A 26,853-nucleotide genomic window follows, 5' to 3' on the forward strand; every position below is an offset into this window, starting at 1 on the left:
ACCCGGTGGCCTGTTCTCCTACAAAGTTCACTGGTTTCCTTACAACCGTTTTTCTTTTGTCGTCAATAGTGTGTTTCTGGTCCTTGCAACCCCAAGCCTGACCTAAAACTCTGCTCTCTGGGTTTCCCAAAGCCCAGGGGGCTGAGAGAGATCTCATTCTTGCACTGAGCCCTCCTCAGGAGTGTGGGTACAGGAAGTCTAATTCCTGAACCAAACTTCCTTGTTCTTTCCTGAGGGAGCAAGTTGGACCATAGAGAGTTCAAAGGACACAGGTGACAGCTCAGGCCAGTTTTCATAGAAGAGGTGTGACAGGTCTCCCTCCTGGACCAAGCTTTAGTCAGACTCCTCTGAGCCCTCTTCCTGACCAGGCTTCGTCTAGGCCTGCTGCCTTGGCCTGTCAGGCCCAAGAATCCCACTGAGTCCAGTTTTATTCAAATCCTGCTAAGCTGGTTTCACAAGAATCTCCCTGACCTGTGACATCTAATCAGGTTCTTCTCGGTAACCCTCTGTCCGCTGCGTCGTTCACTCCCCCCATCAGCTGTAGGTCCCCAGATGCCTGCCGTACTCAGAGTTGAGCTCGGTGCTGCACTGGAATCTCTCCCCTACTGCAGCAGCTCAAATAAAACCTGTCTTGCAGCTTTCAACCAGTGTCCAGTGCAATTTCCCTTTAACAGGTGGGGATGACCTTGTGGGAAGATGCGGAGGCCATAAATGTCTCCTCAAGGAGTCAGTCCCCCACGGAAGCATGGTGCCCACGCACGCACCGACTCCAACAGAGACCATTCTTGACCTGAGTCAGTCTCCTCTGAGAACTCTTTTCGACAAGGCCACGCTCTTGGGTTCTGTCCTTGGCCCGTGTAGCCCGATTTTAGCAAGAATCCTGCTGGGTCAATTTAGAGGAAATCCCCCGTCCTTGATATCTCATCAAATTCCTCATCCCCCACCTGTCAAGTCACTTTAGCCAACATTCCCCTTACGCCTGATGTTTCCTCTTAGAAATCTTCCATCCACTGACCCCTTCCCCTGCTCCTTGGCTATAAACTCCCGTTTTTCCTTGTATTTGGAGTTGAGTCCAATCTCTCTCCCCTCCTGTAAGACCCCACCATTGCAGTCCCTCTGAATCAAATCTGCCTTTTACTCTAACGAGTGTCGTGAATGATTCTTTAGCAACTCCTTGCCTTCAGCCTGAATACCCAAGTTTTAAGACTGCCTCAAAAGTGTTCTTCCAGAATGAGAACTTTGAAAATATAGATAGATCTCAAAGGAAAGAAAGAAATCCAGGGGATATGTGTCTTCCCGCGCACCCAGGGTTGCTTGGACACATTCCCTGCAGCCTGCACCTTTAACCTCTGGTCTCAGGGCCACCATTAAACTGCTAACTACCACGTGAGCAGGCATCCCTGTCGGAAGAGCTGGAGGAGGCCCATCTTAGCTGACCTAGCCCGCAGGGAAAGAAGACAGACACACCACATGAGGTCACCTGGGCCTGACTGTTCTCCCAGGCACCTCCGAGTGCCCCAAGGAAACGTGGCATTCTTCCCAATGTCCCCAAACTCCCCGTGGGGTGCCGGTGGCCAGTGTGCTTCCTGAGCCGGCTGCCCACACTACCAGAAACTTCTATCTGTGGATTCATATTCTTACTACAAGCAATTTCTGGGCTAGGTTTTTAAAGGATCCACACTGAAAACCTGCCACTACTAAAGAATAAGCTTATAAACCATGCTGTGGTGGTCCCACAAAGGATTAACTAGGAAAGGATTAACTAGGAAAGGATTAACTAGGAAAGGATTAACTAGGAAAGCTCCTTTCAAATAATATTTTTGTCTTGAGTTGACTGTGTCAGTTAAGGAAAGGATTTCAGATCCCTGATACCTTTGATATAGGCAGGCAGGTGGTGAGGGGTAATGAAAAGAGAGGCTACAAATGTGTGTGTGTGTGTGTGTGTGTGTGTGTGTGTAATCACATACACACACACATTGATACCAACGCATCAGTCACATTTACAAACTTAAATTCAAATGGAGATTAAAAAATCGAATTTGCTATGTGAAAAACAATTCTTTCAGAATTTTTGCTACAGTCTCTGAATAGAAATATTCTATTAACCCAGCAATCTTATTACAAGGCCGTCAGAAATCTGACCTACACCCATGTGATTTCTCTCAGGAAAGGGGGTAAAAAAGCTTAGCTTCATGCCATTTACGTTAACAAACTTAACAAAGTCAGGGACTGGAACCATTTCACCTAGCGTTTCTACAGTTGAGCGCCTATGAATTGAAGCTTCATAGAAAGTGATTTATGAACGCACAGATACCGTGCCTATATTTCAATTGCACTGGCTCCAGCTCTGAGAAGATTCCACATTTGTCCCTGCTCCACGCTGGCCTAACCCCCACGTGCTCGGCGATCTGGGGTAATCTTGGCTTCTGCAGGCATTACCTAAGGCAACCAATATTTCTTCTGCGTTGTTTGTTTTTTCAGAGACTACCAGCCTAAAGGCCTGTGTGTTTGGAAATTCAAATCAGCTTCAAATCTTGTCAGAGTCACTGAGCTCTCATTTCACGTTTGGGGGAAGACTAGTCTCCAAAGCACATTTTCACTGTTAATAAAAATAAAGGAGAGAGAGACTAAATAAAGGCTTGGAGGGAGTGCCACCCGGTCAGCGATGAGTTTTTTACCTGCATTTGAAAGACCCTCATTTCCTTCCCAGGCAGAGTGATCTTTGGGGGATGAGAAAAGCCGACTGTGGATCTGGAAGATAAATAGAAACCTTCCCAGTTTTATATTCTTATTTGCCAGATATATAATCTTCAGTAATGTGTGTTACTGGCTTTAAAAAAAAATCAAGAAATGTCCCTAGAGTCTCTCCTTTCTCCTGAGAAAGGACTGCAGATTGTAATGAATATATTTATTTCCATTTCTCCTGTGTTAACTCTGCCAATGAATAAAAGGTGGTTATCTTTTTCCTTTTTTTTCTGCTTGTGGCTTTTCTGGGTATTGGAGAAAAGTATTATTATTTTTATAGAAGTCTAGTTGATTTACAATATCGTGTTAGTTTCAGGTGCACAGCACAGTGATTCAGCTATGTGTGTGTGTGTGTGTGTATATATATACACACATATATATATACACACATATATATATATACACATATATACACACACACACACACACACACACACACACTCATATCTATTCTTTTTCAGATTCTTTTCCCTTATAGGTTATTACAAAATACTGAGTAGAATTCCCTGTGCTATACAGTAGGTCCTTGCTGGTTATCTATTTTATATACAGTAGTGCGTGTGTGTTAATCCCTACCTCTTCATTTTCCCCTCCCCGCCCTTCCCCCTTTGGTAAGCATAAGCTTGTTTTCTATGTCTGTGAGTCTCTTTCTGTTTTGTGAATAAGTTCATTTGTAAAGGGTCTCTTTCTGATGACTGCAAAATGCACAAGAAGGAAGCAGGGAGGGAGAAAAACTAATCAGTGAACATGGATTTTGCCATGAATTTTGCTAGTAGATCAAAGAACCACATCTCATATTTCTTTTCTCTCCCAGCAAAGTGCTGAATGGGTGTTGAGCTAAAATTGGACATTCGATAAATATCGATAAATTGATTAATCGTGAGCCATCAAATTTCAAAAATTAACCTTCAAGGTCCAATGAAAATGAGACTAATGTATACAAACGTGTTCTGCCGTCTGCGAGCGTGATCAGGATACTGACTTTCTCTGCCAAACAACAAAGGTTTATAAGTTTATTCTAAAAGCAGTTCGCTGTGGGAGTCTTTCGGTTCTGATTTATCAACTTCTAATCAGACTCCGGAGAACCCATTCCTCATGGGGTCTCCCTGCATGCCCATCGTCCCTCTGAATATCCCATGACCTTTCCCCAAAGCTGAAGAAGAACTCTTTGGACCCCCTAGTAGTGATCTTATCCTGATTTGAAGAGGCTACACAGCCATGGAGCTGGAGCCAGCCTCTAACTCTGAACCCCAGGAAACTGCTTAGTCCCAGGGCGGAGTTAAGCTTTTCGTTGCTCACATCTCGTTTTTTGGCCCCTTCACATCCCCAGCATCTGGGCAACCAGTTTAGGGGTAGCAGAGAGGAAGCTACAAGCAAACAATTCTTCTGTTCCCAGCAGGAGCCTGGCCTCTGAGACCTCACAGTGAATTTTAAAGGAACTCCGTCAAGCCTCACAAGTCAGGTGACCTGGGACCTGACTCAGAATCAGGTCTGCCCAGCAATTCCCCTGTGCAACATGCAACGCTGAGAGAGAGCCCAGCCCCAGAGTGTGTGAGGTTACAAGCACTAAAGTGTACTGGTTCCAACCGAGGACAATTTTTCTCTCTCTCGGGTCCCAGTAGATAACAAGCTGACTCAGCCCCGCAGCCCTCTATAAATGCCTGGCTTCTCCGAAGCCTGGAACCGTCTGGTACAGGTTCTGGGTGTTACAGAAACCCAGAATTCCCAACAACAGGGCGATTCAGGAACCTCAGACATCATCTGACCCCGGATCTCAGTCCACCAGCGACGTCCTGGAGACACGTGGCTTTGGCTCTACTTTCTGTGGGTTGCTCACTGAAATCCCTTCATGCAGAAGACAATACTTTCCATTGCCCTTAGGACAGAGCATCAGAAGAGCCCTGTGTAGTCTGCCCCCGCTGATCTCTGTGCATCACTGGGCACCCCTCTCTTGGCCACATGAGCTGTGTGAGCTTCCCTCATCCCCTTGAATCGAATTCTACCCCCTACCACAGGGCCTTTGCACCTGCTGTTTCATCTGCACAGCGTGTTCTTTCCCCGGTCCTCCTCTGACCCCGCTCACATGACCTGCTCGTGTGTCCCTCCATACACCGCTCTCAAAAGTCGGTTTCTGATTTATAAGCTCTTACGGGAGCATTTTTTCCCTTCAGAGCACTCACTTGTAAGCACGCATTGACTTGTGTGAATCTACGACCGATGTCTGCTTCTCCCCTACGCTCTAACCCCTCTGAGAATAAAATTATGTTTGCCTCACTTGCCAATGTATCCTGGCTCCTAATAGGGCTAGACGCATAGTAGGCTTTCAATAAATATTTGTTTAAAAAAGGATGGAAGAATTAACCAAGCAATTAATTAACAAAAGCAAAGCTTCCTTCCCAAGGTAAGTTGCACAGGGGCCTTTAGAATCCACTATCGCATCTCCTCGGAGGCTGTGCACCATCAAGGGTCCCCCGCTCCTCTCCGTCTTCAACTTTGCCCTCCTCAATGTTTCTGTGTCCAAAGCTTTCTTTTCTATTTTATTTTTTTTAATTGAAGTATAGTTGATTTACAAGGTTGTGTTAGTTTCAGGTGTACAGTAAAGTGATTCAGTTATACGTGTGTGTGTAGGTATGTGTGTGTATATATATTCTTTCATCATATTCTTTTGCATTATGGTTTATTACAGGATATTGGATATAGTTCCCTGTGCTCTACAGTAGGGCCTTGTTGTTTATCTCTTTTATGTACAGTAGTGTGTATCTGCGAATCCCAAACTCCTAATTTATCCCTCCCCCACTCCCTTCCCCTTTGGTGACCGTAAGTTCATTTTCTATGTCTGTGAGTCTGTTTCTGTTTTGTAAATTAGTTCATTTGAATCATATTTCAGATGCCACCAAAATCTTTCTTAGCTTAAAAACGAAACCAAAAAAATCCCTCCACAAACACACGGTGCCTTCCACCTTTCACCTTCCCACTGGCCCCAACCCTTGTTGGCCACTCTCTGTCCCTCTGCCTCGTGCCCCACCAGGCCTCAGTTCAGCATAGCCTCGACTGAGCCACTCTGACCTACGACACGGAAATTCTTCTCGCTATTCTCGCTGTGCTCTCCCGGCCCCACCCACCAGCCGGCTCCAGTGGATGTGCTGTACCAACAGCGCCGGTGGGTTTCGTTCCCTAAATATCTCCGCATTGCATCTCCGCCTCCTTCTCCCCACGGCTTCCATGGAGGGCCTCAGAATTCCTGCCAAGACCACACATTCCAGCAGCCTCCTCCCTCCACAGCATCACCAGTCATGTTTCTCTAAAGCAAATCTGATTGTGTCCCTCCCCAGCTTAAAACCCTTGGAGTTCTAACTAATTCAAAATATAGTTAAGCGGGGGTGGGAGAGGGATAAATAAGGAGTTTGGGATTAACAGATACACACCACTATATGTAAAATAGAAAACCAACATGGACCTACTGTACAGCACAGGCAACTATGCTCAATATCTTATAATAACCTATAATGGAAGAGAATACAAAAAAATAATATATATACTTATATGTGTATGTATAACTGAGTGACTTTGCTGTACACCTGAAACTAACACAACATTGTAAATCAACTATATTTCAATAAAAATTTAAAAATATGTATATATAGCTAAAGTAATACGCACAAAAGACATTTCTGCAGTCTGATTCATTATGACAAAACACTGGAAGTGTCCAAAATACCCTACAGCAGGGACTGGCTCTGTAGGTCAGAGCACATGTGTTACTGCGTCCATTAACATGGTAACAATGCCCATGGTCCACTCGAGAGTCTCCACATCTGCGGACATAACAACGTACCACGGCAGCCTTGAACGCTACGCCAATGTGATATTATTTCCGAAGTGACAGGGAAGCTCTGGTGATTTCCGAACAAGGCAAGTCCGTGCCTTATGTTCAGTTATGTGTTAAAGCTTAGTCCTGTGTACACATTAGATCACAGCCTTGTCTCTGGAGCCTTGACTCATGAGCTGAAATTAGCTGCTGCCTGTGTAAGATGCAACGTTTTGCAACTATATTTTACAAAGCCTAACGTGTGATATGTTTACTTTTTAAATTTTAATTCTCTTTATTGTGGTTAAATATACTTCACATAAAATTTAGCACCGTAACCATTTTTAAGTGTATGGTTCACTGGTGTTAAATACATTCACATGATTATACAACCATCACCAACATCCATCTCCATAATTCTTTTAATCTTGTAAAGCTGAAACTCTATACCCATTAAACAATAGCTCTCCCTTCCCCCACTCCCCAGCCTGTGGCAACCACCATTCTACTTTCTGTCTCTGTGATTCTGACTAGTCTAAGTACCTCACACAAGTGGAATCATACAGTGTTTGTCTTTTGGTAACTCATCTCACTTAGCATAATGTCCTTAAGGTTCATCCACGTTGTACCCTATGTCAGAATTTCCTTTCTTTAATTAATTTTTATTGGAGTATAGTTGGTTTACAATGTCGTGTTAGTTTCTGCTGTACAGCAAAGTGAATCAGTTATACATACACATATATCTACTCTTTTTTACATTCTTTTCCCATATAGGTCATTACAGAGTATTGAGTAGAGTTCCCTGTGCTATACAGTAGGTTCTTGTTAGTTATCTATTTTATATATAGTAATGTGTATATGTCAATCCCTAGCTCCCAATTTATCCCTCCCCTCCTTTCCCACTTGGTAACCATAAGTTTGTCCTTTTTTAAGACTGAATAATACGCCATCATACGTATACACCACATTTTGCTTATTCATTCATCTGTCTACAGACACACTTAAGTTGCTTCCATGTTTTAACCTATTGTGAATAATGCTGTACAAATTATCTCTTTGAGATCTTGCTTTCAATATTTTTGGATATGTACCCAGGAGTGGAATTGCTGAATCAGACGACAATTCTATTTTTAATTTTTTGAGGAACCAACATACTGTTATTCACAGAGGCTGTACCATTTGCATTCCCACCAACCGTGCACAAGTGTTCTGTTTCCCACCCCCTCACCAACACTTGTTATATTCTGGGGTGGTTTTTCTTCATAGTAACCATTCTGATAGGTGTGGGGTAGTTATCTCACTGTAGTTTTCATTTGCATTTTCCCTAACTATCAGTGATGCTGAGCATCTTTTCATGTGCTTATTGGCCATTTGTATTTCTTCTTCGGAGAAAGGTTTATTCAAGTCCTTTGCCCGTTTTCGAATTGACTTGTTTATTTGTTCTTGAGTTTTAGGAGTTTTCTACAAATTCTGGATATTATTCTCTTATCAGACATACGACTCGCAAATATTTTCTCCCATTCTGTGGGGTGCCCTTTTACTCTGCTGATATCATCTTTTGATGCACAAAATTTTAAACTCTTCATAAAACCCAATTTGCCTCTTTTTCTCTTTTGCTGCCTGCGCTTTTTGAGTCATGTCCGAGAAATCATTGCCAAATCCCACGTCTTGAAGGTTTTATGCTACATTTTCTTCTAAGAGTTTTGTAGTTTTAGGTCTTTGATCCATTTTGAGTTAATTTTTGTTGTTGTTGTTGTTGTTTTTTGCCATACGCGGGCCTCTCACTGTTGTGGCCTCTCCCGTTGCGGAGCACAGGCTCCGGACGCGCAGGCTCAGTGGCCATGGCTCACGGGCCCAGCCGCTCCGCGGCATGTGGGATCTTCCCGGACCGGGGCACGAACCCGCGTCCCCTGCATTGGCAGGCGGACTTCTCAACCACTGCGCCACCAGGGAAGCCCTTGAGTTAATTTTTGTACATGGTGTCAGATAAGGATCCAACAAGAGTGATCATTAAGTGACTCCTCATTCAGCCCATTCAAGACTTTATCTCCCTTAGGTCTCTGACGCGTGTTATTTAGTGAACAGCAACAGTAATTTACCAAAGCCACACAGCAGGAGGAAAGATTCAAGATCTCTTTGCCACATGTGTTCCCAGAGGCTGCTGAGCCTGGGCCTGCTTCAAGCCTGGGGCCACACCAGGAGCTGTAGCACTGAGGGCTCATCGCATGCCAGGCAATTACCTCATTGAATCCTAAGACAGCTCAGGGAGAGAAATATATTTATTATTTCCATTTTACAGAGGTGGAAATTAAGGCACAGAAAGGGTAAGTAAATTGCCCAAAGTCACACACACCTAGTAAGAAAGTGAAGTAGCCCAGACTGGAACCCAGGCAATTAGGATGACTCCTTGGGAGTAAAAACTATGACTAGGATGAAGCACATTTAAAGAATCATGACACCCAACAGTCGTAAGAAATGCTCCAGTTTGCTAAGTTCTTTATTATACATCACCTCATTTGGAGTCTCCGAAGTCCCTGAGAGGTGGCCAAGAAAACACAGAGGTTTTTTATGCAAAGAAAACAAGACCCACAGAGGGTAAGAGACATAAATGCCCAAGAACAATACAGCGGTGGCTCTGGCACCTACACCAGCCCTCCTGAGCCTGGTCTGGGGTTCTTCCACATCACCTTACCTCCTGCCTCCTTACAGAGTGCAACCTACCAGCAGAAATTCTGGGGTCAAGCATGACACCAGCTAGGATATTGATCACACTGACACGTTGAGCTATGAACTCCATCAGGAGCCAGAAGCCAATTTGAACACTGTGGGTACAATAATACTGGAACCTTCCATCTGTATAAGACTAAATACTCTACAAAACAACTTCCACATTTTCTCACTCAGTCCTCCCAAGTCCTGCCATAACAGCTGTGCTCTAATGAGCAAATGTCTTATTGTCTTTTGCTGGATTTTTTGTTTACTGACTCTCCCTTCAAGATATCTGAGCACTCGCTATGGACCCATAATCCCTTATGTACAATTCTAAACTTCATGAAGCTCTGAAATATGAGCGTGTTCTCTCTGAGCTTGTAGAAAACTAATCTGACAGCAAAACCTTACCTGAACGAACCTGGGGCTATTTATAACATTAATTTATTCCATTTAATGTGAATATTCATACATTTTATTGCCAAAACATCAGTGAGATTAATTACAGGGTGCTACTCAGATCCCCCTGGGAATGTTACGCAGGATCACCTTTCTGAAATAAAATTTAAAAGTCACTGTTGAATTACATTTGGCCCCAAGAGTTCTGGATGGAGAGCTGTGGATGGATACCACAGATATTTAATGAACTTACCAGCCCCTGGGTTAGTGTTTTCCAAATACCCCTCATGCAGTCCCCACAAGACAGACGTTATCTCTGCTTATAGATACAAACACTGGGGCGTGGAGAGATTCTCTAATTTCTTCTGTCTCACAGAGCTACTTAATGCCAGAGCCAGAACAACTAGAACATCATGTTCTCAGCATTCCCCATACTAGAGAGAGAGAGAGAGAGAGAGAGAGAGAGAGAGAGTGTGTGTGTGTGTGTGTGTGTGTGTGTGTGTGTGTGTGTGTGTGTGTGTGTGTTGGGGGGAGGGGGAGGTAGTTAGAGATGGCTTATGGGATTTGTAAAGCATAAGTAAGTAAAACAGAGACTGAGGGCTTCCCTGGTGGCGCAGTGGTTGAGAGTCCGCCTAATGATGCAGGGGACACGGGTTTGTGCCCCGGTCCGCGAAGATCCCACATGCCGCAGAGTGGCTGGGCCGCTGAGCCTGCGCGTCCAGAGCCTGTGCTCCGTAACAGGAGAGGCCACAGCAGTGAGAGGCCTGCATACCGCAAAGAAAAAAAAAACAAAAAAAACAGAGACTGAAACTTCATATACCCCAGGAAATAAGAGAGAGGAGAAAACAGGAATTTCCAGGCCTACATAGAACCCTACCTCCACTTTGCCTCTTCTGGACACCTGTCTGGTTGGCAGAGAAAACAGAGGAGAGATTCTGAAACTACTTATATCCCAAGCTGTCAACGACCAAGAGTGGATTTTGGCTGGCAGGGTCTTCTTTTTAGGGTAATGGCAGACACTGCTTGGAGTCTGCCAACAGAAGAACAGGAAAGAGGGCCATTTTTTCTCAGCATCCCAGTGCCTTCTCCTGGGGATGCTAGAGCTACCACTAAAGGGCAAATAACAAGCACAAGGTGTGGATGGTTCCAGATTGGACCGCCGATGGGTTAACACAGCCTCTTTGGGGTCTGGAAGGCACTCTCCACGGCTAATCTAGAAGCATGATTGATCTCTGCCAGTGTTCCGTGTTTGTATTCAATCTTCTGAACTCCCTTCTGCAACAATAATTCATGTCAGAGCAGTTTATGGATCAACAGTGCATTTTCTGGTTAATGCAGCCCTGCACCTATAATAATTCAAAGCTGAGATTCATCACTCTGCCGCAATTCCATCTTCATGCTTCATCTCCTCATGTTTACATCTCCTTTAGCTTTTTCTAATCTAAAATAGATCAGCATGAAAAGCATTATATTTTCCATTTAGATTCCCAATTGCCTTTTATTACCAAGATAATATCCCTTATCTGACTGCAAATGGTGGGACTGTTCCCTTGTTAGGATCTGAAAAAAGATGCTACAGTTCAATCTCTGGGTCTCTCCCTGCTTCTCCTTCACTTTGCTTTTCAAGGGTGGTGTCTGCTGGGGTTCTGGTTTGAAAATGAGACAAATCAGGATGTAAAGAGGATAGATCATTTCAATCATTCCTCCTCTTGTGAGACTCACAGAGGAAGGCCTCCCCTGGCTGCCTAATGAGGATTGATCTTGGGAGAGTTCACGCTTCATTTCCCCACCAGTGACTTCAGCCCCTGTCTGTCTACAGGCATAAATGGGAGCAGCAATGACGAAACACTTGACTGGAGACTTTTATGCCAACGTCAGGGGTGGGGGGAAAATAACACCATATTAACAGGCATGTTAATTATATGCCTATTACAAAGTCAATAAAATTTACCATTGCAAGTGTCCAATTCCATGAGATTACGTACATTCACCATGTTGAGCCGCCATCACCATTCTCCATCTCCAGAGCTTTTTCATCTTCCCAAACTGAAACTCTGTCCCCATTAAACCATGGTTCTCCATTCCCCTCCTCCACCCAGCCCCTGGCAGCCACCATTCCACTTTCCGTCTCTGTGAAATTTAACTATTCCAGGCACCTCAGAAGAATGAAGTCAAACAACATAATGTCCTTCTGTGCTTGGCTTGTCTCAGTCAGCACAAGGTCCTCGAGGTTCAGCCACGGTGCAGGTGGGCTGCCTTTTCCTCTGTTGACAGGGTCCTTGGACACACACAGTTTTTCACGCTGATGCAGCCCAACTTATCCATCTTTTCTTTCATGGCCTGTGCTTTTGGTATTGCCATCTTAGATTTTTTAATAATTTTATCTGTGAACTTGTGTTTTGTGTATAAACCCCATGGGATGAGCATGCATGTGGGCAGAAAGACGTGTGCCATGTGTGTGTTTGTTGATTTCCTTGCTGCCCCATTCACAGAAGGTGCTCTGGTGATCCCTGATCACAGAATTCGGGTGAACCTACAATGCATGGGAGTTTAGAGAGATTCAAAGTGAATAAAAGTTAAGCGAATTACCCCAAGGTCAACTAAGCAGAAGGATGACAGCGCCGAGAGGCCATGCTTTCCACTGGAACCAGATTTGCTTCAAATGTAGGAAGAAGGCTATAGATTTCTGAAAAACACAAATGCCTGAGTAACTCTACTGAGACAGACTGGGGCCTGGGATCTGGGACCCTTTGCTGCAGTGCTTGCACCTGAACAGACACCTTCTCAAGCAACAAAATACAAAGAAACCATAAGGGACTAAAAATAACTGCGTGCATGCACAGTTGGGGCAAATTATGGACAAGATACAGAAAGACCAAAAACCCAACGGCCATTTCTGAAGAGCCGGGAGGAAAAGCAGGGTGTTGGGGGCAAAAGCAGGGTTCTGCGCATGCCCGCCGCACTCAACACCACCAAAGGGGGGGCAGACCACCTACGCCACCGCTCCAGCCTGACCTCTGGACACACCCCTTCCCTCACTCTACATAAGGAACCAGCTCGACCCCCCTTAGGGACCTAGCAAGGGAACCTGTTACTTGTTCTCACTACCCTCCTGCTGAAGCAGGGGCCCCAGTAAAGCCTTGCCTGAATTTCTTGTCTGGCCTCTTATCAATTTCAACTGATTACGGAGGCTAAGAACCCTGGTTGGTAACCCCATCATATCTGTTCCTACTCCTCTTACATCCCTGTGTTAGCCAACCGCTTACGCTGAAAATAATAGCATAGAAGGAAAGGAGAGATGGGCAACCACAGTCCCCTTTCCTTTTGGTTCTTCCTTACTCATCAGTAAACTAAAGGTAGAGAGTGTTGGTAAAATATGATTATACCAAGGAATGAAATTAAAATCTGAATTGGTTTTTGCAGTGTTTCCGTTGTTCTAATAAGAATAGACATATGAGACATTTCTCCAAAGAAGACATACAGATGGCCAGCAGGCACATGAAAAGATGCTCAACATCACTAAGAGAAACGCAAACCAAAATTACGATGAGGTATCATCTCACACTGGTCAGAATGGCCATCATTTAAAAGTCTACAAATAATAAACCCTCCTACACTGTGGGTGGAAATGTAAATTGGTGCAGCCACTATGGAGAACAGTACGGAGACTCCTTAAAAAACTAAAAATAGGGACTTCCCTGGTGGCGCAGTGGTTAAGAATCCGCCTGCCAATGCAGGGGACACGGGTTCGATCCCTAGTCCAGGAAGATCCCACATGCCGCGGAGCAACTAAGCCCGTGCGCCACAACTACTGAGCCTGTGTTCTAGAGCCCGTGCTCTGCATCAAGAGAAGCCACCACAATGAGAAGCCCACGCACTGCAACAAACAGTAGCCCCGCTCGCCACAACTAGAGAAAGCTGGTGCGCAACAACAAAGACCCAACGCAGCCATAAATTAATTAAAACTAAAAATAGAGCTACCATATGATCCAGCAATACCACTCGTGGCATATATCCGGAGAAAACTCTAATTCAAAAAGATACATACAGCCTGATGTTCATAGCAGCACTATTTACAATAGCCAAGACATGGAAGCAAATTAAATGTCCATCAACAGATGAATGGATAAAGAAGATGTGGTATATATATATATATATATAATAGAATATTCCTTAGCCATAAAAAAGAATGAAATAATGCCATTTGCAGCAACATGATGGACCAAGAGATTATCATATCAAGTGAAATGAGTCAGAGAAAGACAAATATCATATGATATCGCTTATATGTGGAATCAAAGAAAAGATACAAATGAACTTATTTACAAAACAGAAATGGACTCACAAATATAGAAAACAAATTTATGGTTACCAAAGCGGGGTAAGATAAATTAAGAGTTTGGGATTAACATATCCACACTACTATATATAAAATAGGTAAATGAAAAGGACCTACTGTAGAGCACAGGAAACTACTCAATATCTTGTAGTAACCTATAATGGAAAAAAATCTGAAAAAGAATATATATATGTATATAACTGAATCACTTTGATGTATACTTGAAACTAACACAACATTGTAAATTTACTTCAAAAAAATTTTTTAAAAAGGAAAATGTATGCATGGATGAGATTAAAAATTGTATCATTTCAATAATTCCACAGATGAGTTAAATGTTTTAATATTTGTGTTAAAACTGAGATCGGGGCTTCCCTGGTGGCGCAGTGGTTGAGAGTCTGCCTGCCAATGCAGGGGACACGGGTTCGTGCCCCGGTCCGGGAAGATCCTACGTGCCGCGGAGCGGCTGGGCCCGTGAGCCATGGCCGCTGAGCCTGCGCGTCCGGAGCCTGTGCTCCGCAACGGGAGAGGCCACAACAGTGAGAGGCCCGCGTACCGCTAAAAAAAAAAAAAAAAAAAAACTGAGATCACACAATATAAAGATGAACAGTAAAATTCATGGTCATAATTTAAATTTTTAGTTTTCCTTTACTTACACCAACTAAATAGCAAATAAAAACCATCATGACAAATCAAGAGGAAGACCATGGAGGAAAGGAAAAAGGCTTATATGTTAGAACCTTAAATGACTATTATTCCTGTGTTTTTTTAACACGAGGACCACATGTTCATTTTGTTCTGGTCCCCGCAAATGACACAGCCAAGCCTGAGTGAGTGGCCACTTACTGCAGAACTGCTGCATGGAAAGTCATCGCATTCTTGCTCCCTGTGTCTGAGAGCTCACACAGCGGCACACAGGCATTTGGAGCATTTGGAACAAATATCCAGGCATTTGTCCCTGGATATTACATCAACAGCGAGGAGCAAACAGTGTGGATCTGAGCCCTCCGCATCTCCCATGCACCGCAGGGCCCTCTGCATGTCCATCAACCGAGACCCAGTCCCTTTCACACACCTGGCCTAACCCAGCGCCACTGAAAGCAGCTAAGCTGGAGAAGCCAGCAGTGTTCAGAACTCATTAGTGAGGAGCTGGGCACACTTGTAGCTAAAATAATGAGTTTTGTGAAGTTTCTGTAAACGCAGGGCTGGATCAGAGGCTCTGAGCCCTCCACAGGGTAGCCGCTTGAGGGCCCACCGTCTCGGCCCTGGTTGCAGTGGCTTTGCTGGGAAGAGGCTTCTTGCTCTCGATACAAAATGGCAAGCAAGTTGCTGTGTGCTTTAAGAAGATCATGCCCCCATTTTGCCTTCAGCCCTGTTTGTTTCTCTGAAACATGATTATTCCTAAATCCTGGATGTTTTCCAAGATACTCCTTTTTGGAGCTGTCTCCAAGTCTTTTCTGGATGGAGAAAGGATATAAATTAGACTCACAGGGAGGAAATTAAACAATGTCTCTATTAGGAATTTGATTAATGAAAAGGGGAGCAAATGGAATGACCTCTATTTTGGAGCTTCATTTTGGCAATCTAGAGCTGATGTCTGTCTGTCAATCACTAAGAAATGAGTGAATCTGGAAGCGAGCCTAACGTATCAAATCAGAGGACGCTCTCTTCCATGCCCAAAGTCATCAACCGTCACTCACTCCGGCCTCAGGTTTTCACCCAAAACACACTTCACGCCCTTTTGTTCATTCATTCATTCATACACGTACCCCACAATGTTTCTTGAAGGCTGACCTGGTGCTAGGGACACAGTCGTGAGCTAGAACAGATTAGGGGCCCCTTTCCTTATGAAGCTGCTAGACAGAGGTTCACACCTATGTGCCTTCAATTCCAAGGGCTCCTATTATTTCCCTTTTTGCACAGATACAGAATTTTAAATACAGTATCGTAAGCAGAATACTCACATGTATCCTATGTCCTCTTTCCTTTCAGTATGAGCAGAACCTGTGAATACAATGGGCTATCACTTCTACAATTAACTCGTGTTACACGCAAAAGGGTTTTGCAGATTCAGTTAAGGTTGTTAATCAGTTGATGTGGAGTTAATCCAAGGTAGATCATACCAGCGGGGGCTGGCCTAATCAGGTGTGTTTTGTAAAGCAATCAGAGGGATTCAAAGCAGCAGAGATTGTCCTGCTGGCCTTGAGGAAGCAAACAAACATGCTATGAACTGCCTACGGCGGGAGCCACATGACAAGAACCTGAGGACAGCCTCTAGGAGCTGAGCATGTCAGTCAAGAGCCACCATGACAATGGGGACTTCAGTCCTACAGCCACAAAAAACTGAACGCTGACGATGACCCGGGATCTTGGAAGAGGACTCTGAGCTGCAGATGAGATCACAGCCACATCTGACACCTTGATTCAGCCTGGAAAGACCCTAAGCAGAGAGGCCAAAACTGTGAAATAATAAATAGGTCTTGTTTTAAGCTACTAAGTATACGATCATTTGTTTTGCAGCAGTAGAAGAATAACACAGATAGTATCTGCCAGATTGTTTTGTTTTTTTCTAATAGCCAATCAGAGCTGAAACTATGTATGATCCTGCACTAAACTGATATTATCTCAGTCATAAGTAAATCAACAAGTTGCCTCAGTTAATTTATACAGAGGGAGCACAAGGAAACAAACATATTCCTTGGACTGCAGAACGCTGATTGACAATGCTGTGGACCACCATGTTGGGAAACACTGAAATATATACTGTTCAATGTGACGTGGCCCAATCTTGATGATCCGGCCTCTGCCAAGCATACTTGGTATATAAATTATAAAATATACTTGACAAGCAATGCTTTGACATAAGTTCCACTAAATTAGGAAAAATTTTAGCCATTATTTCTTCAAATATTTTTTCTGCCCTCACCCCATCCCCACTCTTTCAGAGATTCTAACTATATGTGTCTTGGATGTCTTGAGATCGCTCCCTCTCTTTTTTTCTCTCTTCAGTTAGAAATTTCACTGATCTTTTCTTCTATAGCATCCAATTTCCTGTTAATCCCATCTAGTGAAATCTCCATTTCAGAGAGTATTAAAGAATCATTGTTTTCTTCTCTATAAGTTCTATTTGGTTTATTTTTCTATCAATTTCTTCTCTTCCCATTGTGGTAATATCTTCCCTTAAATCCTCGACTGTAAGGGGAAAGCAATATATTTATAATATTTATAAGAGCTTTTTAAAAAGCCCTTGCTTGCTATTCCATCATCTCTCCTATTTAAGGATCTGCTTCTATTAATCGTAATTCCTCCCGGTTAAAATCATACTTTCCTGTTTTGTCAAATACCTAGCAAGCTTTACCTGGATGCCAGATATTTTAAATTTTTTATTATTGCTTTTGATGGATTTTGTCGTAATCTTTTAAGGAATGTTCAACTTTGTTCTGTCCGGCAGTTAAACTACTTGTGAAACGGCCTGGTTCTTCAAGAATTGTGTTTTAAATTGCTATAGGATGGACCTAAGGCAGCCTTTAATCTAGGGCTGGTTTAGCAGACTCCCAAGGCAGAACCCTTCTAGAATCTCTACTGAAGTTACCATACATTCAATGAGGCCTCTACATTCTGGATGGTGGGGAACTTCAGTGATCCGTGGCCCTAAGTGAGCACTGAGAATTGTTCATCTGAGAGCTTCCCAGTAACCGTTCTTCCCTTGCCAGTTGTTCTTTGGCCTCGTGAAGTTTCGCGGCACAGATTGGTCTTCATCTGCAGCCTCAAGGGAGCGTGAAGGAAATGTCTGGAGCTCTTTCTCTGCCTGGCTCCCTCCTCTCAGGAACTACAGCCTGTGAATTCTAGCCGCAGTTCTAGAGATTACTGAGTTCTGCTTAGGTTCTGCCTGCCTGTGCACCACCTAGAAGTTGCCATTCCAGCTGTCTGAAATGTCTTCCCCTTCTCCATTCTTACCCCACATTCTCACCCTCCCTGCTGGTCCTGGGAAACTCCCAATCTCCCACGAAGCACATGCCCAGAGGTCTCCTCCCCTGTGCAGTCTCGCTGAGTCCTCTGGGTCTACAGCTCTCTGTAGACCCCCTGACTTGGCATTCATTGGCTGCTTCCCTGACCAGATGATGAGAAGGGGCCGGAACCCTGCCTTTTGCGACTCTGTGTCCCCGGCACCAAGCACAGTTCCTGGCACATAGTAGGTCCTTGATACTTTTTAAAAAATGATCCAGCCCAATCTTTCCTCTTTTGTCCATCTGCTCCACTAGAAAGGGAAGAGAACCTGGGACAGCAAAAACAGAGGGCACTGAGAACCCATGTGGGACTTATAAACCAGAAGAAGGTGCTTAATGAAAAAGCCACAGGAAGGAAAGATGCCTGAAGCAGAAGGAGAGAGTCAGTGGGCTCTCTACTGCCTCTTCCCACCTGATTCTGGCATGGTTTACTTTCTCTAGGACCAACTCTGAAGTCCCCTAGGTCCCCAGCTATTGCTGTCAGGACAAAGGCTGCTTCCCTCTCTTCTCCCCCAACACCTTGCAAGAAACACAACCGCAGAGGAGGATGTCGCTAAGGTAGAAGCTCCCTTCTGCCGCTCCTAACCGTGTCTCTGTGCAGCCTGCATCATCTATCTGGGCCTCGCAGAATTTTTCTCTTTGGAAAAACAGGGCTCATGTGCCTCGCACAGCTGTGGTGAGGATCAATGAGGCAATTCAGGGACCAACCAACACAGTCCCCTTTGTTCCATCCCCATCTCAACTCTCCTTGCACAGAGTGGTCCAGCCACTCCGCTCTCTGATCATATCTTCCCCCACCGCCCCCCCGCCATGCCCCTTCACACAGGCTTTCTCAACACAGGCAATTGGCACAGGTTTCTTTGTCATTTTCTCTTTGGTTCATGCGGTTGGAAAATATCGGTCTGAAACTTCCAGATCAAGGTTTCAGACCTGTATCAGAATCACCTGGTTTTTATGTTAAAAACAGAGATTTTTGTACTCAGCCATAAGAAAGATGACATAATGTCACTTGCAGTAATATGGATGGACTTAGAGATTGTCATACTAAGTAAGCAAGTCAGACAAAGACAAGTATCATATGATATCACTTATATGCTGAACCTTAAAAAAATGATACAAATGAACTTATTTGCAAAACAGAAACAGACTCACAGACATAGAAAACAAATTTATGGTTACCAAAGGGGAAGGGGGGGTAGGGATAAATTAGGAATTTGGGATTAGCAGATACAAACTATTATATGTAAAACAGATAAACAATAAGGTCCTACTGCATAGCTATATATTGAATATAGGGAACCATATTCAATATCTTATAATAACCTATAATGGAAAAGGATACAAAAAAGAATATATGTATATATATGCATAACTGAATCACTTCACTGTATACCTGAAGCTAACACAACATTGTAAATCAACTATAATTCAATTTTAAAAATGAGAACATGTCACTCCTCTGCTTAAAACTCTCCAATGATTTCCCAACGTACTTAAAATAAAATCTAAAAGCTTCAAAAAAAAAAAAAGAACCAGAGATTTCTGGACCCCACCCTTTCCCAGAGCCCAGGGGTCTACATTCTTAGAAAGGTCTCTTGAGGATTCTGAAGGACACTAAAGTATGAGGGCAACTCAATGCTTTATGAGGTGACAAACCCCATTCAGATCCTGGTAGGTCTTCAAGAGAGGGTATAACTTACATGAAAAAATGCCCTGACTTAACTCTGGCTTTACCAGGCAGGAGTCAGATGTGTGTGAACACACAGTCTCAATAATCTGTTGTCAGATGGAATTTGCAGCTGACCACAGGACTGGGTGGGTTCTGAGTAGAAACTGTGCATTCAGCTCAAGGACAAATTAGTGACTAATCTCTGAATTGCTCGGGGAACAGAGTCAAGGGTAGAGGAGGTCACGAGTCCCTGTCGCCTGGCACTTGCAGTGCGGGGAAGCTGGGAGGGGTGTTCACCCAGTTGGAACAGGACGCCTGGCACAGGGGCAGCGTCCTCAAAGCACTGGTCACAATTAGCTTGGGTCCAGGGGCCATGTCTTCATGCCATGGCTTTGCTTCAAAGTTGGGGATGACAGAAAAAGGCACATTGGAACTTGAACGCCAACAACGACTCACTTCTACAGAATGCTGCCTCCGTGCCAGGCCCAAGGCTCAGCCTTTATATAAGCATCTCCCTTATTCCTCCCAGCAATCCTATACGGCAGATGTCACCATGGTTCCCATGAACACAGATGAGGAAACTAAGGCTCAAAGAGGTCAGGAAACTTGCCAAGGTCACTCAGCTATCGAGACCCCAGAAAGAGGGCTTCCCTGGTGGCGCAGTGGTTGAGAGTCCGACTGCCGATGCAGGGGACACGGGTTCGTGCCCCGGTCCGGGAAGATCCCACGTGCCGCGGAGCGGCTGGGCCCGTGAGCCATGGCCGCTGAGCCTGCGCGTCCGGAGCCTGTGCTCCGCAACGGGAGAGGCCACAGCAGGGAGAGGCCTGTGTACTGCAAAAAAAAAAAAAAAAAAAAAAGACCCCAGAAAGACTCCATCCAGTGCCCTGGGTCTTGGTCACACCCCCCTTTCATCTACCATCTCTCCTGCCTTGGTTTGGCGGAAATGTGGACGTAGTACCCCCACCCATGCACAATTTCCTGATGGAAGTTGGCCACAATGATGTCAGATACGTCTTAGGAGGCTTGGCTGTAAATATTCCAGATCAACTTGCACTTCATCTTTCACAGACATTCACAGTGCAGTTAATCTGGAGACCTCAGTCACCAGGTGTGCTTCCTGACACATCAAAACTCATCTGATCTCTCGTGCCTCTTCAGGACCTTGCCCCCTGACGGCCAGCCTCCCATTGGCAGGAGCAGGGAGGGGCTGGTGTGGCAAATGGGCAGCACTGATTCCCAAGGGTGGTCACTCCATCTTTTGCCTCTTGGATTCCCTCCTCCTGCATCTGGACAGAGGCTACCAGCCATTGTCAATGGATGAGTGTTGCAGCTTCTAGGAGATTCTAGGAGGATCACCAAGTACACTCTCAGGTCTTGCGCATGAGGCAGAGGTTTCTGACCTGGTCATTGGGTGGCAAAGCTAATTGAAATATTTATTGTCCTTTGCGAAATGTCCTTTTCTCAGTCCTGACTCTGGAGGGCTCAGTGCCTTCTGTGTAGCCAGAGCCACCAGCATATCCCAGGGAAAATCCCACTCGGAGGCCAAGCCTTCAGAAAGAAAAGTGAAACTCAGAAGACTCTGACCTGGCTAAGTCTCTTCAGCTTGGTTGGGAAATAGGTAAATTGTTTTGCACCTTCTGATCACTGTGAGAATTAAGGGAATGTTTGTGTCACCTTCTGTTTGGCCTCAGTGACTTCTTTATTCCCTGAATAAAGTAATCTTGAAGCCCAAGCACTTAAAACTTGAGTGCTTTTATTTCATACTACCTAAGGCTTCACTTCAACCACCGGAAAACATCCATCAAAGCCCAGAGTGGCATTTCTCAACTCCAGTGGGGCATCAGAACCACCCGGGCAGACACACCTACTTCCGGCCATGATGGAGAAACCAGACAAAAGCTGTGAAGCAACTGTTCCCAGACACTGGGCACAAGAAATGCAGGGCTACGAGGGGTAACCAGAGAGGTGAGCCCTACAATCCTTCCCACCTAGAAGCAGTTTCCAGGCTGTGTACTGGGAAGGGGACACTCGAGAGACCCTGGGGTCTCACTGAGCGGACAGGGCAGGGGTGCGGATTCAGAGAGGCTGAGGTCGCTAGAATTTGTGCAGCCAAGTACCAAGGAACAGCAAGGAAAGAGAGTTTCTAGCAAGCTGCCAGGGGGCCCACCAGTCTTCAGCCAAATACTCACTTGCACAAGCTTAAGGGGAAAGTGCCTGAATCCAGGAAAAGAACTGCCAGACAGTAGTAAGCTGGACACTCCCAGGGCCTCACCCAGAGCTGGAAACCGTTTGTGCTTCCACTGGCCCTGGTGGAAAGATCTCACGTACATGGGACATTAAGTTGAGTCCTCACAAGGATCATGCCTTAATAGTGGGGCTGAACTATGGAAAACGGTATGGAGGTTCCTCAAAAAACTAAAAATAGAGCTACCATAGGATTCAGCAATTCCACTCCTGAGCATATATCCAGACAAAACTATAATTCGAAAAGATATATGCAGCCCTATGTTCACAGCAGCACTGTTCACGATAGCCAAGACACAGAAGCAACCTAAACGTCCATCGACAGATGAATATATATATGTGGTACATATATACAATGGAATACTACTCAGCCATAAAAAAGAATGAAATAACGCCATCTGCAGCAACATGGATGGACCTAGAGATTACCATACTAAGTGAAGGAAGTCAGAAAAAGAAATACAAATACCATATGATATCACTTATATGTGGAATCTAAAATATGAGACAAGTGAACCTACCTACGAAACAGAAACAGACTCACAGACATAAAGAACAGACTTGTGGCTGCTAAGGGGGAAGGAGGCTGGGGAAGGGATGGAAGGGGAGTTTGGGGTTAGCAGATGGAAACTATTATATGTAGAATGGATAAACAACAAGGTCCTGCTGTAGAGCACAGGCACCTATACTCAATATTCTGTGATAAACCATGATGGAAAAGACTATGAAAAAGGATGTATATATATGTATAACAATCACTTTTTTGTACAGCAGAAATTAACACAAGATTGTAAATCAACTATACTTGAATAAAATCAATTTTTAAAATTACTGGGCCTGAATGAGCACGAGATCAGGCTTCCTCAGCCTCCACACTGTGGACATCTCAGGCTGAGCAGATCTTTGTTCTGGGCGCAGGGGACTGTCCCGGGCACTGCAGGATATTTAGAAGCATCCCTGGCCTCTACCCAGTAGGTACCAGTAGCATCTTTCCTGAGTTGTCACAACCAAAAATGTCCGCAGACATTACCAAACATCCCGTGGGGTGTGGGTGGAGGGCGAAATCCCCCATGATTGAGAGGCACTGCCCTTGACTAAAATCTGCCGAGAAGTCAGGCTCGAAAGGATCAAAGTGTTTTCAAGGAACGTAACCTCATGCCAGAACCAAGTTCAATGCTCTTTAAAGGAACACAGCAAAAGCAAACACCCGCTCTGGGCCACAGGCATATGTAGTTTGTAAAGGTCACCGTGAGAAAACAACCCAAATGTCCACCTGCAGATGAACGGATAAAGAGAATGTAATATACACATACTGGAATATCATTCAGCCTTAAAAAAGAAGGAAACCCTACCATCTGTGACAACACGAATGAAACTAGAGGACATTATGCTAAGTGAAATTAACCAGTTACAGAAGGACAAATGGCATGATTTGTCGTGCATGACTCCACTTATATGAAGTATAACAACTAAGCAAATTCATCGAAGCAGAAGATAAAATGGTGGTTGCAGGGGCTGGGGGAGGGAGAGGGGGAGGGTGGAGTTGCTACTCGATGGGTATAAGTCTTCAGTTATGCGAGAGGAATAAGCCCTAGAGCTTTCCTATACCACATACAGCCTACGCTTAACAATGTGGTACTGTTACTTCAAACTATGTTAAGAAGACAGATCTCATGGTGTTGTTACCACCAAAAAAAAAGCAACACGCAAAAGAACACAAGGAAATTTTCAGCAGTGATGGATATGTTTAGTACCTTGATTGTGGTGATGGTACTATGGGTGCGTGCATATGTCTAAACTCCTCAGAGGGTAGACATTATCAAAAAATAGATAAATATAAAAAAATAAAAGTTTGCCATGATTCTTCTATTCAGCCAGAATTGAGCACCACAGCCAAGTCCAAAAAAAAAAAAAAGGATGAGTAGGAAGGGGAGACGGAAATGATAGAGGTTTGGGGAAATGTTGAGAAGCATGGCTAAATGGTGATCACCAAATACAGAAACTTTCCCTGGTCCGTCTAATGATTAAATGTATGAGAAACTGTCATCTACATGAAGACAGATGGGTGAGACTTGGCTGGCGTGCCCCAGCCCACGCCTATCATCAGAATGGTCTCCTCGATCAATTAACAGATGCCCACTCACATTCCAACTCTGGGAGATGTGAGCACGTCTCTGAATTCTGCGTGGCTTCCCTTCTAACATCAGGGAAACTGTCCACACCCTGCTTCACAGGGAATCTCAGAAGGTGGCCAGGCTTGCAATGTTGACAGCGACCAGAGCTCAAATAAAAATCCATCTCCTTGCCCAGTTACGGTTATTTTGATGTCCGAAATTCATCAGGTATGTCTGCAGGAGGAGAAAGGCTCTGAACACACTGTGGCTTTAATAGTTTGGGGCACGTTGGAGTCAGCAGGGATCAAGGCTTTGCAAACATGCAGAGCATGACCTTTAGCCCCCTCACCGCCACCTGCTTCCAATCCCCGCTGCCTTTCAGACGTGACAGTACATAGCTTGTCATCCCTATTACAAGGCAGTTTAAGCAAGGGAATGAGTATGGCTGGACCATCCCTGGGCCAGAGTTAGGTCCGTCCCAGATGAGAGGCAGCACCTCCAAGCATTAACACAGCTCAGGAGTCAGGTCACAGTTTTAGACTTTAAACTCGACTCAAATACATCTGTATGTCTTCCTGAGGAGGACTTGAAATCCATAAGGTTTTTACAGAAACAAAATCTCTCAAACTCACTCTTCCTGGAGAACCAGCCAGTTCCTTTAATCCAGCACGTTTGTGCATTGAGAGTTCACCCCAGTGACCGTGCTCATTTTTCACCCCATCAGGTACTTTATGGTTAAAGCCCTGGCAGATGAACCAATGGCCTTGGAGCCTTCGAGAGAGAGAGAGAGAGAGAGAGAGAGAGAGAGAGAGAGAGAGAGAGAGAGAGAGAGAGAGAGAGAGGGAGGGAGGGAGGGAGGGAGGGAGGGAGGGAGGGAGGGAGGGAGAGAGAGAAGGGGTCACTGGGCCAAGTGTAACAGGACCCAGAGGCTGTTAATTGGGCTCTCGTCAGTTCAGCTTGGAGACTGAGCAAGAAAGCTGCCTTCTTGCTGGGTTTCCTAACCTAAATGGCTGACATGCCCCAGTGGGAAGAACATGAACAATTCAATGGACGTGGAGTATTTTAAAGTGAAATGTTTTTGCTAACTAAAAGAACAGAGCTCGGAATTCAGAGGGATCAGAGGCACAGATCCTATCTGAGCTTTCAAACTTGGCCTGCCCTTGAGTGGAGGAAGCAGGCCCTGCCTGGACCGCCTTTCACATCACAGACGTGCTGAGGACTGTCCAGCTGACCAGCCTGATTGCTGTGCGTCTCCGACTCACCTGAACATAAGACTCTAGCCCCCAGGCTACGCTCAAGCAGCAGGCACGCAGCCTCAGCTGTCGGCTGTATTTGGAAATGTGGCTTGGGGGGGAGTTGAGTCACACAAATGCTGTAGCTGCAACTGTCAGTATAATAGATGTTTTTTACAATCTCCTACAAAGGTGCACTTTTCCACACTGTTACCTTCAGTGTTGCTACCGGAATAAACAAAGCTTTATGCATACCAAAGAAAAAAAAAAGGAACACAAGAGCCGCTCTTTGCCATTGAGGGTATAAAATGTAGCCATGAACACTTTTTTTAAAATGCAAGCTGAGGGCTTCCCTGGTGGCGCAGCGGTTGAGAGTCCGCCTGCCGATGCAGGGGACGCGGGTTCGTGCCCCGGTCCGGGAAGATCCCACACGCCGCGGAGAGGCTGGGCCCGGGAGCCATGGCCGCTGAGCCTGCGCGTCCGGAGCCTGTGCTCCGCAACGGGAGAGGCCACAACAGGGAGAGTCCCGCGTACCGCAAGCCACCAACAGGGAGAGGCCCGCGTACCGCAAAAAAAAAAAAAAAAAAAAATGCAAGCTGATATAATTCAACAAGTTTTTCTCTCTCTCTGGAGGACTGAAAACTAACCTCAGTGAAAATGATACAATGATAAAATTCTGCCCCATCTGATTAATTCCTTGTGAATAATAACATCTCTGGTTTCCTTCAATTATATTCTAATTGCACACCTCTTGCTCTGGTCGATTAAGCAATGAACCAATGAACAACTATTACTGAATTTAATTAACACCATTATTTCCATGGCCTTTATATCTCTGTGGCGAACGTGGAAATTCACAATCCCAGGGCTGGCACTGGGAGAAGCCAGCCTTGAACCCTGCAGAACAGGTTCTGACATTGCTCTGGAATAAGGAAGCCCAGTGTGGGGAACGAAAGACCTGGAGTTTTTGCCAGCATATTCATGGGAAGCCTTTCCTAATAACACCATAAGTATTCAGAAAGGTTGTCTTTCCATAAAACATTAGCAATTCGCATGTTACATTTATCAAAAGGGATGGCCAGGTGAGCTCTATGGGAATCAATTACAATGTCATTCATAATTTAGTCCATGCACTATAAAGCACTGATCAGATTTCATGTGTGTTTACCTTCTGAAGGATAACTGCCTGTGGCTTCTTCTAGTTTCAGAATACGAGAATGTTTCAGAGCAATGTGTTTATCCCACTTTGACATTCTAAATCTCCCAAGTTCTCCTTTTTCTCCCAGAAAAAGTCATTTCTGCTTGAAAATAAGAGCTCACCCTCAAAGAAATAAAAGCCCTTTCTTACTGGTGTAACTTAAATCATTCTACTTTAACTTCATCGAGGCAAGGCATAGATATTCTCCTGCAAAACCCATCAGGAAACAAACAGGAATTTGTTTTTAAAAAGAGATGACTGCACATTTACAGAGCTAAGAATATTTAACTCCCAGAAATGTACCACAGTTTCTAAAGGTGGATACAAATTATCCAACTGTTTGGCGCACTATTAAATGTTGTAGATGCAGACGTGTATCACGTGTAAAT

General features: G+C 44.7%; 1 protein-coding gene across 2 annotated transcripts in view; it reads right to left on the reverse strand.

Annotated features, from left to right (window-relative positions):
* Positions 1-26,853, reverse strand: part of C16H10orf90 (chromosome 16 C10orf90 homolog) — a 232,496-nt gene that overhangs the window by 205,206 nt on the left and 437 nt on the right. For both annotated transcript variants that reach the window (XM_060126531.1, XM_060126529.1), the window contains exon 2: positions 2,679-2,751. In XM_060126531.1, coding sequence (XP_059982514.1) covers positions 2,679-2,751 — 73 coding nt within the window. The remainder of the gene's footprint in view (positions 1-2,678; positions 2,752-26,853) is intronic.

The sequence above is a fragment of the Lagenorhynchus albirostris genome, chromosome 16 (genome assembly GCF_949774975.1).
Source record: "Lagenorhynchus albirostris chromosome 16, mLagAlb1.1, whole genome shotgun sequence".
Lineage (NCBI taxonomy): Eukaryota > Metazoa > Chordata > Mammalia > Artiodactyla > Delphinidae > Lagenorhynchus > Lagenorhynchus albirostris.